Source organism: Phymastichus coffea, unplaced genomic scaffold, assembly GCF_024137745.1.
Source record: "Phymastichus coffea isolate CEN01 unplaced genomic scaffold, Cenicafe_Pcof_1.1 PCOF00091, whole genome shotgun sequence".
In the NCBI taxonomy this organism is placed as follows: domain Eukaryota; kingdom Metazoa; phylum Arthropoda; class Insecta; order Hymenoptera; family Eulophidae; genus Phymastichus; species Phymastichus coffea.
This window is the reverse complement of record NW_026706902.1, coordinates 415,935-432,559: the sequence shown is the minus strand read 5'-3', so window position 1 is coordinate 432,559 and position 16,625 is coordinate 415,935. Positions and strand designations below refer to the sequence as shown.

General features: G+C 34.6%; 2 protein-coding genes across 2 annotated transcripts; one reads left to right on the top strand and one right to left on the bottom strand.

Moving 5' to 3' along the window:
• Window positions 1–3,757: 3,757 nt before the first annotated feature.
• On the top strand, window positions 3,758–7,501 carry LOC131669293 (ubiquitin carboxyl-terminal hydrolase 5). Its single transcript, XM_058944072.1, has 14 exons — window positions 3,758–3,817; window positions 4,044–4,153; window positions 4,231–4,356; window positions 4,429–4,605; window positions 4,686–4,792; window positions 4,865–5,389; window positions 5,458–5,529; window positions 5,620–5,809; window positions 5,885–6,034; window positions 6,095–6,273; window positions 6,352–6,731; window positions 6,818–7,036; window positions 7,111–7,220; window positions 7,288–7,501. Exons 2-14 carry the CDS (start codon window positions 4,058–4,060, stop codon window positions 7,357–7,359), a joined length of 2,403 nt encoding a protein of 800 aa, XP_058800055.1. The 5' UTR covers window positions 3,758–3,817; window positions 4,044–4,057; the 3' UTR covers window positions 7,360–7,501.
• A 77-nt stretch (window positions 7,502–7,578) lies between these two features.
• On the bottom strand, window positions 7,579–16,398 carry LOC131669280 (unconventional myosin ID). The gene is made up of 15 exons (XM_058944055.1): window positions 15,970–16,398; window positions 13,118–13,224; window positions 12,427–12,622; window positions 11,818–12,037; window positions 11,517–11,732; window positions 11,230–11,433; window positions 10,950–11,148; window positions 10,709–10,878; window positions 10,366–10,626; window positions 10,051–10,295; window positions 9,812–9,974; window positions 9,127–9,459; window positions 8,862–9,052; window positions 8,528–8,776; window positions 7,579–8,450 (listed from the first exon to the last, which is right to left on the bottom strand). The coding sequence occupies exons 1-15, from the start codon at window positions 16,056–16,058 to the stop codon at window positions 8,240–8,242; spliced, it is 3,054 nt and encodes a 1,017-aa protein (XP_058800038.1). The 5' UTR covers window positions 16,059–16,398; the 3' UTR covers window positions 7,579–8,239.
• Window positions 16,399–16,625: the final 227 nt, after the last annotated feature.

Below are 16,625 nucleotides of genomic sequence, written 5' to 3'. Positions count from 1 at the left end.
CATTTGTATCGAGCGAGACGAAAGGTTTATCAGTCTGCGCGACGCGGTGAACGCCAACTGGCTCTCGCGGCATCCGTCTTTCTCGCTCTTCACGCGGAAAGTGGGAGAACGGAATTAATCCGAAATAAAAACGAGCGCACGACTCGAGTCGAGCCGCCCTCTATATATTTGCCGACAGAGCTCTATATCTGTGCTCATGAAAAGACAAGTCTCGGAGGAACGAATGGGGCTTGTTTTTTAATCGTGTTTTCTTCGCGCGCCTTCAATTATTAGCGAGCTCCGATTTATTATTGACGATGATGAAGTAAATCAGTGAATAAACAATTGTTATGGTCAACCGATGCCTGCGAGCGAACCAGGGTGACGAGGATGGGTGGGAGCGGTAAAAAATGCTTCAATCTCGCCTGGAGAAGAATGTCGTCGTCTAAGACAAATTGAAAATCCCATCGGGCTCGGAATCCAATAGAAAAATGTTCGCCGACATAAAGCGGCTCGCGGAATGCTTGGAGAACGTAGATATACGGGAAATAAAGAGAAGGAGCGAGCGAGTGCACCATATATAACATTTTCGCAGAGTGCCAAGGAAGGGGGAGGGGCAGAAGAAGAAGGGTGGCAGATCGGAGACGAGAAAATGGCCCGGCGAAATAGCCTCTCGCGAGCTGCCGAGTGAGCCGCTGCCGGACACGAGAGCTACTTTTATATCGGCTGGCAAATAATGGGATTCCCATCATGAAGTGGATTTCCCTTGGGAGTCTCTCTCTCTCCGAGCTGGACATCCATACACACACACACCCGCGCGCGAGCGTCCGACTCTGGATTCACCTGTCCGATAGACAGAGAGCCGTTTTCGCGCGCAGTATCAACCACCGATTATCCTGTCGCACCGCCGCCGCTACTGTGCTGTTGTGTATGTGTGTGTGTGTGTGTGTGTGGCTCGTCGAGTAGTTAACCCGAAACTGGCTCGAATCTCTCTCTCTCTGCGATTGCTATCTGATTCGATATCGATGCTACTTGGACCTCTTTTTGGCCGCCACTGTTGCGGGATATTTTCTTTATTTAGGTTGGACGGCTCTTTTCTCCCCCACTGGCCGAGCTTTCTCTTTCTATTTCCTCTTTTAGCTTTACATGCTCCGGCAAGATGCCGATTCCATTCAAATTGTTTAATGTGGGTCCTTTTTTCATGACAACGGAACGGCAGACTCGAAAACGATTTTACGCAAAAGACAAATGACAAAAAAAAAGCTTCTTAAATGTACTTTGCTATTTTTTCGCTAATTTTTAAATGTAATTATTCTTTCGTGTAGTTAGGATCCATAGTAACAAATGAACGAAATTAATCTAGTTATTTGATGATTTGTAATAAATTTTAAATTTTGCGCTTGGATTTCGTTAGATAAAAAAGAAATGGTAATTTGTCCGTATACTTTGCGGACAGGACTAAATATTTTCAAATGTACAAGCTTATTTCTAACTTTGTGAAGTTTTACCACACTTTCAAAAAGTTTGAAAAGTCTCTCACTAGATGGCAGCAGGTAATTGGATCCTGACTCATTGGATAACTCTCCGATCTACTAGTTCCAGGCAAAGAAATTTTAATAAACTCATCAGATTCCCTAAAGAATTTGAAATATTATTTCCTGTAGAACCAAGTATAATTGATATTTTCACTGACGGATCAAAAGTGACCATGAACGACAGTTGTTTAGCTGGTTTTGCTGCTTGGAGTCCTGCTCTCCCTTTTCAATTTACATTAAAAGTTTCGATTTTAGCTTCTATTTTCACCGCAAAAATCGGTTCTTTAAATTACATTTTGAATAAAATCATTACTAGTGAAAACATTACCTTCAGAATTTTTATCGACTCAGAAAGTGCCTTAAAACCGTTAATCAATACTCACGGTACTAAACTTTGTCTCTTCACTCATTTTACAGTTAAAAACTAAGTTACTTCATTGCAGAAAATTGGGTCATAAAATTAAGTTAATCTGAATTCCCTCGTATAAGGGTATACGCGAAAATGAAAATGCGAATAAATGTGCTCGACAAACTGCCCAAAGTGGTGCTTTGTTAAATATATATAGAATATAGCCACACTCAGATCTATATAGTAAATTTAACCACGAATATAATTTAGAATTCTGTTATTAACATTTCATTTTATTGTGAGTACTATATCATAGAAAAAACAATAAGTCTTGGTTCTCCAAATTTTCGGACTCAGGAAAGCGATCACTACAATTAATAGTATTCGAAATGAGCATATGCGTCTTTTAATTATTATTTATATAGATTTAATAGCGTTAAAACGATATTTCTACATGTGGCAATGAATAAAACACCATTGAACAGATCTATTTTGACAATTCAACCTGTTCTTAAAAAAAAACTGAGATAATTAAAAATTTAGGTAAACATGTTGAGTTGTGATCTTATTCAATTGTTTCTTTTCTTTTCCATGTGGATAAAAATATAAACAGTATTATATCAGAGTTTATATTAGAAATCCAAATTAATATCTAACTTTATGCAAAACAAATTAACATTATTTATAGTTATTTTTTTCTATATAACTAGATCATCAATAATCATATTTAATACTTCAAGTACACTTAAGTTTATATCTTTATGTATTTGTGTAAGAATAAAAATACGTATAATGTATCTTTATATGTAATTTGATTCTTCGCGCCGTAAAATGGCGCTGATGTACTGATGCAATGACTCCATTCCATACTCCATACTTAAAAAAGTTGCTGCCAATAGAAATCACACTATACTATATATATACTATACTCATTGGACAAACGACAGTTTTGCTCAGTGTTATTAATGGCATTAGTGGTCAGCTCACCCATATTATTGTCAATTATAATTGTCAATCAGAAATCAATCAGAGGACTGAGCAAAAGTCGTTTTTACACTTTAATTGTTTTTGTATAACTAAATTTCGATTGATAGATTTCTCAATTTGAATTCACATCTACTCACATTTATTAAAAAAATGCCAATATATGTATGATTCAAAAAAATCCGAATTGAAGGCAAGATGTATCATCAGTCACCTATATACATAAAGATCATTATTATACATTTATCCATATAATTTCTCAACCGTGAAATCTCCGACTGAATCTTAGAAAAAGGAAAAGAAATAGCAATGGATAAATGGCTTAAACATTTATCGTATGTATATTTAAATGCGTTCCAAATGACGGTATTATTGAAAATTGTATTCTATACAAGTTCTGAGTATGTATAATTATATGGTGCTCGTTAATGGCTTCCAAATATATACTAAAAGAGATAACATTTATGTTCGATAATAAAGGTAAAACGATAAATAATATTGAAATATTATAAAATTCGTAATATAAATTTACTTAGAACTAACTTTAATTATACGAAAACATATCCAAACTATAATAAAGATAGGCTTTTACATATTTTTATAGCTGATATTCTAAAAATATTATATTTAATAATAAACTAACGTCGATTTTCTTTCATTTCCTAAAAATCCTCAGTTTTCTCTTCAGCACTTTAATAAAAAATAAACAAAAGAAAACTTGAATATTCATTAAAAAAAGATAAAATTTATTTAAAGAGTAAATACATATGCAATTTTTATTTTTAAGCTTTGTACCACATCGAATCATAAATTCCACTGAAGCATATATAGTAAAGCGTACTTTTCGAGGAATGGGAATGCACCTAAAGCTTTTCTTTTATTGGCTGCGCCCTTTTGCAACGTAATAAGTTTCAAGCATCGTCTTGCCGCATTTAAAATTGTAATCTTGCTGAGTCAGTCAATAAACTAGGTATGAATTACTGTAAATACAGTTAGCTGACTTAATTTATTCAAATAAATTCAGATCCATACACTAATATTTCATTTCAAGCAAATTTAATAATACAGTATTTTGAATATCATATTTCGACAGTATTTTAGGCGTAGCTTTTTAGTTTTAGGTTAGAATCGCAAATTCGGGTAGGAGAAAATACCAAATAATGATATTATAACGTACTTTTCACGTCTAATTTCAGATTTATTGTACAAAATGGATGAATTAACAAAACATTTAGGAAAAATCAGGGTACCTGGGCATAATGATAAAATTTACAAAGACGAATGTGTTTTGTCTTTTGATACTCCAGTAAGTTACTCAACTATCAATTATTTATCATATTTTAAACAAATAGATACGAATGTCCAATATTTTTGTATTATTAGGAAACTCCAACTGGTTTGTATGTGAATCTAACAACTTTTCTGGGATTTGGTGCTGATTATGTATCAAAGTACTTTCAACATATCGGAAATGCAGTATTTTTACATATCAAAAGAACAAAGAATGAAGTATGAATCATTTATTAAATTTTATAATTTTTCATATACTAATCATTTTGATGTCAATAAAATTGTCTGTAGGTATCAGTAGAACAAACAGATGATGGTCCTGATAAGAAAATCACACGTCTTGCTATTGGAACGCCTGGAGGATTCAATCCAGACTCCCAGAAATATACTTATAAAGAAAGTTATTCTATTGTAGTCATGCCAGATTTTAAAACTATTCCTTATCCAAAAGATGATTTGCCAAAGCAAGTGAGTGTTAAATACATCTATTTTTATCAGGAAACCTATTGTGTCAATTGAATCTATTTTATTATTTTCTTTTTTCAAAGGTAAAAGACTCAGTGGAAGCTATTTTGAAAGCAGAATCTGCTTTGAAAATTGCTGAAAAAGCTGCTCATAGTGGCACTTGGGATGGAGAAACAAGACAAATAACTAAGTAAGAACCATTATTTTTATATTACATTTAATGTAATTTTACCAATTTAATACAATTCCGTTATTCATACAGACACATAAGTCTACCTCAGCTTGATAATGGCAAGAAAATTCCACCAAATGGATGGAAATGTGAGGAATGTGATCTAACTACAAATCTATGGTTGAATTTGACTGATGGTTCGATTTTGTGTGGGAGGAAGTTTTATGATGGAACTGGTGGTAACAATCATGCTGTGGCACATTATCAAAAGTGTAAATACCCTTTAGCAGTCAAGTTAGGAACTATAACTAGAGATGGAAAAGGAGATGTTTACTCGTATGATGAAGATGATATGGTTGAAGATCCTAATTTAGCTCTTCACTTGTCACATTGGGGAATCAACTGTGCCCATATGGAAAAGACAGAGAAATCGATGGTGGAATTGGAGTTGGAATTGAATCAAAAGTTTGGGGAAATGATAGCTATGCAGGAGGGGAATAATCAACTCACACCTCTTTATGGCCCTGGTTTGACTGGACTAGTAAATTTAGGAAACTCATGTTATTTGAATAGTGTTATGCAAATGTGTTTCACAATTCCTGATTTCATAGAGCGGTTTGTATTATTATCAAGTATGTTTGACTTTGATATAGATAAAAAGGATTTATAAATTTTATTTGCAGGTTTGTGAATAAAGCAGATGAGATTTTTGATCAAAATATATCAGATGCACCAAATGATTTTAATACTCAAATGTAAAAGAGACAGAATGTCTATATATTTATTTATGATTAATCTTACATATTGATTCATAAATTCAGAATCTGTTACTTTTTTATATACAGGGCAAAATTAGGTATTGGTTTATGTTCTGGAAAATATTCTGAACTTCCAACATCAGGTATAAATGATAATCGCCAAGGAATATCTCCAAGAATGTTTAAAACCTTAGTGGGACGTGGTCATGGCGAATTTATGTCAAACCGACAACAGGACGCTCAAGAATTCTTCTTGCATTTGATTAATTTACTAGATGTGGGTATACTAAAATCACAGTTGTAAAATAATATTTACTATACTTATTTTATACATTATCAATTTTCTACTCAGAGAAACAGTCGTCATCAAGTTAATCCAGCTGATTGCTTCAAGTTTAAAATTGAAGAACGTTATCAATGCAGTTCTGGAAAAGTTAAATATACGTCAAAGCCAGAGTATCTTCTACCTGTGCCTATCTCTATGGATTCAGTAATAAATAAGGTAAGTCATAATTTTTAACAATTATAAACTGTTCCTAACTTTTCAGTCAAATAATTGTAGGAAGAAGTTGCTGCTTATGAAGCAGAAAAGAGTCAGTCAGGAGAAGACAAGAATAAATTTGATCTTAATATTGTGAGGCCACGACTTAAATTGCGCTCTTGCTTAGAAAGTTTTGCCAGAGTAGAAACTGTTGAGCAATTTTACAGCTCGGCCTTGAATGCAAGAACAACTGCCACGAAGTATTTATTTTTATAAAGTAATTTTATTTGTTCTTTTAAATTTACAAATTGATATTTAATGTTCCAACGTTCTTGCAGAACTACAAGACTAGCTTCTTTCCCTGATTACCTTTTATTGCATTTGAGAAAATTCACTGCCAAAGAAGATTGGACTCCTGTTAAATTAGATGTTGCTGTTGACATGCCAGATATTATCGATTTAGAATTTTTGAGGAGCAAAGGTTTACAGCCTAATGAAGAATTGTTACCAGAAACCAATATTGCACCACCCCCTCCCGTTTACGATAAGAACATTCTTACTCAGCTAAGTGACATGGGTTTTCCTCCAGAGGCTTGTAAAAAAGCATTGTATTTCACTCAAAATAGTGGAATGGATGCAGCTACCCAATGGCTTATGGAGCATATTTCAGATGAAGACTTTTCAGATACATTTATTCCTCCTGGAACAGAAAGAATTAGTGAGATTTTATATTTTTCAACTATGACATCAAATTAAGAAAAATTTTCATATTAATTTTTTCATATTTTATAATTTTACCTCAAGATACAAGCGCTGATGCATTTACACCTCGTCCTGATGCTTTGGAAATGGTGATGGCCATGGGATTCACGAAGGAACAGGCAACCAAAGCTCTGAAAGCTACAGATAATAATTTGGAACGTGCTGCAGATTGGATATTTAGTCATCAAGCTGAACTTGATGGTCAGTGCATGGAAGTCGACGAACAACCTCCAGAACCATCTTACCGAGACGGACCAGGATGTAAGTTTTTTAACATTACAATTTTGGAAATATTTTTTATTTCATTGTGTATTAATTTTTCTTTCTAAAATTAGCTTACAAACTAGTGGGATTTATTACTCACATGGGTACGTCAACTATGGTTGGGCACTATGTCTGTTACTTATTCAAAGATGGAAAGTGGGTCATTTTTAATGATGAAAAAGTAAGTTGTTATATTTTTCTAGATGTATTAATAATGTTTCATGTAAAATCTTTATATAATATTTTAGGTATTTTTATCTGAAAAACCAGCGAAAGAACTAGGTTACATATATTTGTACCAACGCCTCGATAAGAATTAGTTACAACAATATAACGCTTGTTTTTTGTATAAATAATTTTATTGCTTTTCTATAACTAAAATAAAACAAGTGATTAAACGAGTGTTATTTTCTAAAATAAGATTTCTACAATTTTTGTATATACTTTTTAAAAATGAATAAATGTGAGTTTTTTATAGAATAAATTTTATTTTTTTCAATTATTATTATTAATTATTTTTTCAATGGCACAAATTTACAATATATCAATCATTAATGCAGAAATGCAATTTGTTTTTTGCACCATTCTATAAATAATCAAAATTAACAATATATTTTTATAAAATAAAAATATCTTACTAATTAAGTACTTTGCAAGACAGCTTATATTATTTTCATAATTATAGTAATAACAATACATTTATTTATTTTACTCAGCAACATTAATATGACCAACTATTATCAATTTTGCCAAGTTATATTTCACGTTAATTTAACAATTTATTCTTAATAATAATTGAGCGGACATAAATTAAGCGTATGACATACTAAGTTAAAGATAAACTACATAAATATATTCACAGCAATCTAAAGTACACGTAAATCGTACACGTCTTGTAACAAATAATTATAATTTTTTCCTCTTTTCAAAAAATTGTAACCAGTCTATTGACATAAAATAAGCAGCAAAATAGAATATAGTAATATCCAAATATATTTCATTAATGTTGGAGTAAGTTGCTATGATTAGAGTTTTTTGATGGCAAAACATTTATAAAACAATATTTCCTACATAGTAATTTTCAAAAATGACGATAAAAATATTTTTCTTTAATATACAACTTTTTAAAAAGTTTTTATAAAAAGAAATATAAAAGGTTATTTTACAAAAATATGATATTTATCAATATCTTGTCAAAAATTAACTTGTATTTTTTATTTTTATTCTGTTGGTTCTATCATCTATGATGTCTATTGAAGGTGGTAAAGCATAAATAATATTATCGCCGTCTTTCTTGAAAGTTGGCCTCGTTACTTCAGGTATCACTTCTATTTTTAATATCTTACGTTTGTTTCCAAGCATACATTTAAATTTTGAATCAACTGTAACTTGCACATCAGCTTTGCGTGATCTAAAATGGAATTAATAATTGAAGATTTTGTTAACTACCTTATCGTTTAACAACAGTATAAACTATGATTTACTTACTTGTAATAAGCGTTACTGAGAACTCCCACGAGTTCTCCAACTTTATCTTCAGTCGTTACAATGGAAGCAATGAAATCATTTCCATGATTGGAGTGAATTATTATCAATTGATCCCTACCAGGTGAAACACTAAGGCCTGTAATGTCAGCTATATTCATAACTTTTTTCATGTTCTTAAACTTAGAACTTTCTAATTTATATAGAGCTTGTTCTGTAACAACTAAAACTCGATCTGCTTGCTTACTAAATCTGAAATATAAAAATAAAAGTAAATACTTTAGAATTACAATCAAATAATTACACAATGAATGGTAAATAATGTAGAAATCCTCACTTGTTAGTTTTCTTAATGAAGGCACTGAATAATATGGTCTTAAAGTGGTCGGCATTTTTAAGATTGTTCATCGATGTATTATAGATATCATTGTGATTGTTCTCACTGAACTGAGATAAATAGTTGCCTTCCCACTTTCTATCTTGACCATAGTATAGTCGCTTTGAACGCATTGCTGCAGTAGCTGACATCTATAAAACAATGAAGTATTTACTATTTAATTAAGACTACTTCTCTTGTTGTTATTTCTTTGTATTTGAAATACCTTCAGGCGCAATTGAGGCCAATCTTCTCTTGGAATCTTCTTCAGAATCATCCAACTGTACCACCTGGCATACATCATCTTCAGCAAAGGCACTACCGGTTTGACAGCGAAATTTTCCTTTGGCCAAGGCAAGTGCTTGCCATAATGAGGTGCGTTCTCTGCATCTTGGAACGTATTTCGAAGTTTATTTATATAAGAGCGCTTTTTGTATCTTTTGTAGTACTGTGCAATAGTGTAGGCTGCCTTTAATCGCCTGTAGTATCTGCGAGCCATGAATCCGCGAGCCATTTTTTGAATCAACACTACTATCCCAGGAATCAAATCTTCTCGAGCCTAAAAGATAATTTATTTTTGTTGAACTTTGTTTATAACTTATAATTTAATATCGACGGAGACATTACACAAAGTGTATGAAAATTCACCATGCACATACAGATACTTTACGTTCAACATTGTAGATTTCGCATAAACTATTGAATATGCATAGAAATAGATGATTTCATTAATTTGTTACACTACACAGTAATGCACAAAATATATTAATCTATAAACATAATGCACTACTTCGCAAATGTGCTTAATTTCATACATTATGATAAGAGATTAATTTTCGTTGAAAGGCCAATTGTACATAATCATTCGTAGAGATGCATATGAGTCAACTATTATTCAAGATTTCCATTACCTTTTCAAGAGCAAACAGTGTGCGAGGAGAACGTATAAAGATTTTTGTATGTCCGTATTGAACATCGTTGGAGAAATCTTTGTCATCCATCATCATTTTCACACCACTTTTGTCATCTTTACCTCTAAAATTAGGCCACGTATATCGAGAAATCATCTTATATCTGTAAAATTAAAAAAAATTAATAAGTAGATTCATTTCTTTCTGTATTAAGTAAACAAAAATTTTTAAGCAATCACCTCTTCAAAAATTTGTCATAACGTTGTCGATAAGCAAAGCCAGCTCGCCTGACCAATATATTCTCAACAAGTCCCAAGTATCGAACTTGATGCGTGACTCTTTCTTCGTCAAAAACAACGGGAGATTTAACTTCGTTAGGTTTGATACATCTCACGTAAAATGGCTCTTTGCTGGTGAGGTTCTTGATTAAAGCAATCATGGAATTTTTGAAAAGAGTTCCAGCTGTCAAAGGCCTTTTCGTCGTCTATAAAATAAAATGATTATTATAACGACTTTGGATTAAAACATTGTTCCGACAAATTAGTAATGAATACCTTTGTGATGTCTTGTACGCCTTCCGGCCACATGCTCTCAATAATTGAGTTTTTACTTTTGAACAGTAATCGTTTGAAATCTTGGAATAGGGTGTCCTTATTCTTGTCCAAGAATCCATTAATGTTATAAACCACATCGCCTGCATAATGTTTTATTCTAAATTGCGTCTTATGTGCTAATTCTTTATCGGTTGGTTTCAATTGTCTAGATGTGTAATGTTTGTGTTCGACCAACTTTTTATCCATAGCTTCAAGGAGCATCTAAAAAAAGTATTGATGTAAGAATGTAATATGATATAATGATGTAACTTGTGCATAATATAAAATAATCACATATACTTACTTCGTCTGTTACTTTGCCTACGTTCAAGCACGCTTCATCCATAATGGATATAATTCCTTTGTGATTTTGCTCAACGAGATCACAAATTATTTGATTATTGAAATATTCGATATTTTGCCACGCTATACCTTCTTTTTTATACTCTTCTTGTTCTTGCTTCAATACCAACTCTACAAACATAAACAGTTTTATTATAATTCATCCAAAGAAATTACTTAAACAGTGCACAGTTCGTACTTACCAATGAAGAGTTGTTGTAGTTTTTCGTTGCAATAATTAATACAAAACTGTTCAAAACTGTTGGCGTCAAAAATTTCAAATCCATAAATATCCAAAACACCAATCAGTGTTCTATAACGTTTGTAAATATTGTTCGACGTAACGTTGATTGTGCTATTTATGCGTGATACGATCCATGTAAACAACCTATCATACACAGCCTTAAAAAATATCAACTCTCAGTCAGAGCAATATATTTCCAAATTCTTCAAATAACCATTATAGTAATATTTAAAAAATACCTTAGCCAAAGCGTCTCTACCATATTCAGCTTCGGTCAAAGTATGCGTCTTCTGCATGACTTCACCTCCAGCAGCAATTATTCTTTGAATTAGTGCGGCTTTTAGTTCCGTTGGATTTACGCACAGTAAATAAGCAGCATCATTTAATGCTTTGTCACCATTAATATTAACTTTGTCTTCGTCAAGAGTAAAAGTGATGTTGCCCTATATATAGCAATTTGGTTCATATTAGTAATTAATGCTGTCAACATTCTACACAAAATATACTGATCTCGGTAGATTCTCACCAAATGCAATACGCCGGCAACAACGTTCCAAATTGTTTGAGTTTCTACTTGCGTAAATCCAAGCGTCGACATGGCATTCATAACTGTCTTGTAATCGCTTTTGTCATTTGAATTTGTTTGATTGCTGTCTGCGCCGTTCTTAATATAATTGTAAGTAGCAATATCTCTAATTATCCGCATATTTCTCAAGTCACTATCGTTACAGCCATTGATTAACTGAAAGAAATAGATAATTATACACTAATCTGACAGTTATTTTTACATAACTTAACTACGTAGGAAATATTTTCTTTGCGTGTACCTGATAAAAACAATGGAAATTTCTTTCGCCTTTTTGTTGATAAACGACTCTTGATTTTTCCAGCAAGTAATTGGTGACATCTCCGCCAACGGGATCACCTTTGAAATTGAAATTGATATCCATGTATTTGCCAAACCTTGATGAGTTATCATTTCTGTTGGTCTTTGCATTTCCGAAAGCTTCCAGAATGGAATTCGACTGGATGAGTATATTTTTAACCCTATTAAAAAATTATTGTTATCTGATTAAGTAACTTTGGAATATCATTCATTTGAATTGAAATTATTTCATAACGAGGAAAATTATCGTTGCTCGATAGTTTAGTTCGGCAGTTAAAATGACGTTATCGCGAAAACGTTTTCATAGTTGTCATTCAAATAATTATCCTTTGAATTAATTACAACTGGGCTATTATTCCCAACAAAATAGGTCAGCGGCAATATCAGAAATAGCGATGTAAACGCCAACAATAATCTCGATCGACGCGCGAGTAAGCTCAAGAGGAAGAAAAAAAGTGCGCGAGCGATTATACTTCAAGCTTAGCGCTGATTAAAAGTTGGTTATCGTTGCAACTGCGATAATAAGCGTCCTTGGATTCCACAAACGAACCTTTCGATTTCCTGCTGGCCCTCGACGTTAGTTACCGCTGCGATGTACTTCATGATGATTTTACTTGCTTCCGTTTTGCCAGAACCAGACTCGCCACTTATCACAATGCAAGTGTCACGACCCTGTTGCTTCATCTCTTTGTGCACTGCGTCCGCCACCGCGAATATGTGCGGTGGGTTCTCGAAAAGCTCTCGATCTAGAAAAAAAGGTTTATTTATTTTTTTTTTGTAATCAAAATGCGTCAAGATCAGACCGTCGGATACAGAAACTGTCGAGTGCTTGAAAAAGAACGTATAGAACGTGGTCTGTTTTCAAAATCATACAGCATGCAATAACGACCGCAGAAAAAAACTTTCCCTCCGATACGGAAGAACATGTGCGCAGTGTTCGCGCGAGCCGCAAAAAAGGAAAATTAGACAGTTAAAAACTTTCATGGGATTCCATTTGTTTGAAGCTTTTACGACTTTCCGCTCGTAAAGCATCGTATGCATCGCTATTGTATTCGACAGTTCGTCTCGGCTATGCGCATTATCGCAATTTTTATTGCCAAAGGTAATTAGACCGAGCTCGTTATGTAAGCCTACACTTTCATTTTTTCTTTGCGCTGGAAAAAGTCCGATCTAGCTCGCGATACTTAATCATGGAGAAACTTGACTGTTTTAAAAGATCGTTTGTCTGCTCTAACAATTACCTTTGTATTTCTCCACATAATCGGGACTGTAGATATTTGTACTTCTGTATGGATTGACGCTGACGCACACTTCACCGATGTAGGTATAAATTTTTCCTCCATTGAATCTGTAATGCAAGTTGCAATTTCATATAAAGTTTATTCAACTGTTCGCGGCAAGTTTTCTATGTATCTTATCAGAATTGTCTCATTCGTTGAGTTTATTTTACGAGCTAAAACAATCACCTGAGAGACAATTAATAGTTCTAGTACATGTTTATCTTAATATATTTGCAAAATATTCAGCGATACATATTTACGGAAAAGTATAGATAGTACAATAACGACTGAAGATATGCCAAGACTTTTGTAATATGCTCTTTCAGAGATTAGCTAAGTGTGTGATTGTTGATTTTTTACCCATACCAAACCACAACATTCAATTCATTCGATAAAACGTACACAGCGAATCATACACCTGGAATCTTAATTCTCTTAATCTGCAATCGATGACTCAATCCTCATACAATTTATACGACTGGTCGCAAATTCAAGCCTCATCGATAAATAATCTCCTTAATGATCACGCCCATTCTGACAATTCTATATCAGCGTTAGGAAAAATATCAGTCCATTACCCATTTACGTAGCAATCATCGCGCATGAGTATGAACTATCTATTCAACAAACGAAGCGTATCGTGTCTAACCAGTACCTACCGTTGCGAACGTGAAAGCGCTCGCACGCACTCTTTGGAAAAATCGTACGCCCAGGAATTTGGCTACGATCATGGAATGACAAACAAGCGAAGAACCAGCGAACCGTTTGGCTTAACTCATCCTCGTTCCGTTTCTTTTCTCTGAGGTCACGATTTTTTTTTCTTTACGAAACACACACTTATGTTTCTTGCGATTGCTTTAAATTTCCAATTACGTAATAAAACTGTAATAGAATTTATCAATCTGCGTTAACGAGTGTGATTTTTTGTGCGGCTTCGTATTTTTTTATTTATTTAAAACTGATAGCTATCGTCAATTTGATAAGACAAGCTTAATCGATCACAGTTAAATCAAAGACGGTTCGGTCGAATTGTAAAATGTATAAAAGTAATGTGAGTGTGGCGCTTCTTTTTATGAGATGTGCATAAAACCGTTCGACGTTATCAGAGAGGTAGAAGAGAGCAGACTTCCGACGTGAAGCACATGCTCGTCTTCGTTGCCACTTGAATTTTTCACCCACGACAAGGTGTTTTACTTAGAAACGCATACCCATGTCTTTAACAGACAAACAAAAAAAAAAAAAGAAGCGGAATCGCTGCTGCCGAAAAACCGCAAAATGTAGCTAATTTGAACGGCATGCAGGCATCTATTTAGGCTGACGACAATCGATGCGTAACTCTCCGCGCGTGAAAGCGCGCTGACATCATAAGACGTGACTCACGGAAGACGCGCGTGTATAATACAACAACGAAACACACATGCGAAGCTGCGCGAATAAAATCCAAAGCAGCGTGAACTTTTCCGAAAATAACATCTTCTGCAAGGATTTTGGACTGTCTCTATTATGTTGACGACGGAAACGTGCGTGGCTCTTTTGGATTTCCGTGATTCGCGGATAATCTCATTGTTTCCTCTAACGAGGGTTGTTGCGTCTCACTGTATCGCTAATTAGCTTGCAAAAAAAAAAAATTTGACTAGCTAATGAGACGAGCGTCGGGAAGGTTCGCACGCTACGTTACTGGATGTTGTATTCTAATTGGCAAGGCGAATCTCTACGTGCTAGGCGAAAGTTCAAGAGAAGCAAATCAATTTTCGGAGCAATTAACTCATTCGATCTCCACACGCGAAGTATATAAAGGACAGAACAACTCTAATAGACAATAAAACCGAGAATCTACTCTGATTCACCGAATTACTTGATGTCCGTACGTTCATTTTTTTTCTCTTCTCGGTCTAGTACAACATTTTACGGCATTAATCATTGTTTCTCCTATTATCGACGCATGTTATGTCAGCCGACGTTTTTTTTCTGTATGACGCCACTGCTGTGTGCACTAACGAGCTCGTTAATAATTCTAATAGTATTAGTATAGAGCGACTTTCTACGCTATATATTAAATAATCACGAGGCTAAATTATTTTTCTTATCGTTGCTTCGTTAATCAAGTTTGGAAATTTTTGCTAATGACGAAGACCAAATAAAATTCTATATCCGTGCAAAGAAAATTGCAAATTTATTAAAAATAAAATTTTTGATTGAAGTACTGACATTGAATAAAAAAAGATCTACTTAGGCTCGTAGTCCGTCGAGTTATCTATTACGAACATTACATTTGCGATAAGTTATCTTGAAAAAGCAAAATTAACTATGACATCCGTAGGAAAAAAGAGGAATTCAAGAGCATAGCAACACTTTTGCAGAAGTACGAATAAAAAAATCAGTTTCAAAGTCATCTCTTCATCGAAAAACAAAATATTATAAATCACTCCGCGTGTGCATAAATGTAGATGCAGTGCTGGGGTGTACACCTGAGAAGGAAGGAAAAAATTAATAAAAACAAGCTCGGCGTTCTTGACAGCTCACGATTGGAAACATCGAATCGATGCCCTATTGACACGAAATTAGTTCGGGTTGTAAGAAGCCATTCGAAAGTGAGAACCACCTGTGTATCATACGCCACACCCTGGTACCAGAGATGATAAATGACTATAAAAAAAAAGCAAATTTGATGCTATGCGCGCAAGGTAGGATTCATTGTCATTACCAACATATATGCACGGTCGATTGTATTTGCGCCCCCACCTGTTAAACGACACTAACTAGTCAATGTGCGGCGTTTACATGCACAATGCGGCAATGTTGTTCAGTTTTACCTGACGCGAAGATTCTCGACAACTTTGTCGAGGGTGATCTCGTCGAGTAGGACAAAGTCCCCAATGCCAACGTCATCGTGTGCTACCATTGTTGACTCGCGGCGACGACCAACTGACGTTATTCTTCGTATATACTTATAAGCTGCCGGACACTCTGCAAGATATGGAGTCGCTTTACGCTGCTGCCCCCGCACGTACAGCGCGAACGAATCTCTCTTTTACTACGGATTGGCCCCGATATGCCGCCCTCGCTGATGACTCATGTGTGCCTGCGAAAGTTTTTATTTCTACTATGGATGTACGTATACTTTCCGTGATGATATGTTATAAGTACTGCGAGCCGCGAGCGCGCCAACTCTACACTCTCAAGACTCAACTGCGGCAGAAAAGCGCGCTGCGCGCTGCTGCTGCCGAGAACAGCGGATTGGCTTTGGCGCCGTGCCAGCGGCTGCTTGCTCCTCTCTCCTTTCCAATTTATCGACGCTGGAGTCTGTTCCTATGGTAAAGAAAGACTGGCATTTAATCGGCGACAGGTGAAAGTGCAACGGAGATGGCAGATTCAGTTGAGGAAACATGGGAATAAACTTTATGCTAGTGTGGTTCGTTTCGAGTTGCGTTTTGTGACCGTCAGAAGGTGGTCGGTTGAATTTTTCAAA

What these genes read in the sequence shown, in the direction of transcription:
- LOC131669293 (XM_058944072.1), top strand. Translation starts at nt 4,058, where the DNA reads ATGGATGAATTAACAAAACATTTAGGAAAAATCAGGGTACCTGGGCAT. An exon ending in ATTCCTGATTTCATAGAGCG is followed by an intron (nt 5,390 to 5,457) that starts GTTTGTATTATT and finishes TTTTATTTGCAG; the next exon opens with GTTTGTGAATAAAGCAGATG. An exon ending in AATGATTTTAATACTCAAAT is followed by an intron (nt 5,530 to 5,619) that starts GTAAAAGAGACA and finishes TTTTATATACAG; the next exon opens with GGCAAAATTAGGTATTGGTT.
- LOC131669280 (XM_058944055.1), bottom strand. Translation starts at nt 16,058, where the DNA reads ATGGTAGCACACGATGACGTTGGCATTGGGGACTTTGTCCTACTCGAC. An exon ending in TATGACAAATTTTTGAAGAG is followed by an intron (nt 9,975 to 10,050) that starts GTGATTGCTTAA and finishes TTAATTTTACAG; the next exon opens with ATATAAGATGATTTCTCGAT. An exon ending in GGCCTCAATTGCGCCTGAAG is followed by an intron (nt 9,053 to 9,126) that starts GTATTTCAAATA and finishes ATTGTTTTATAG; the next exon opens with ATGTCAGCTACTGCAGCAAT.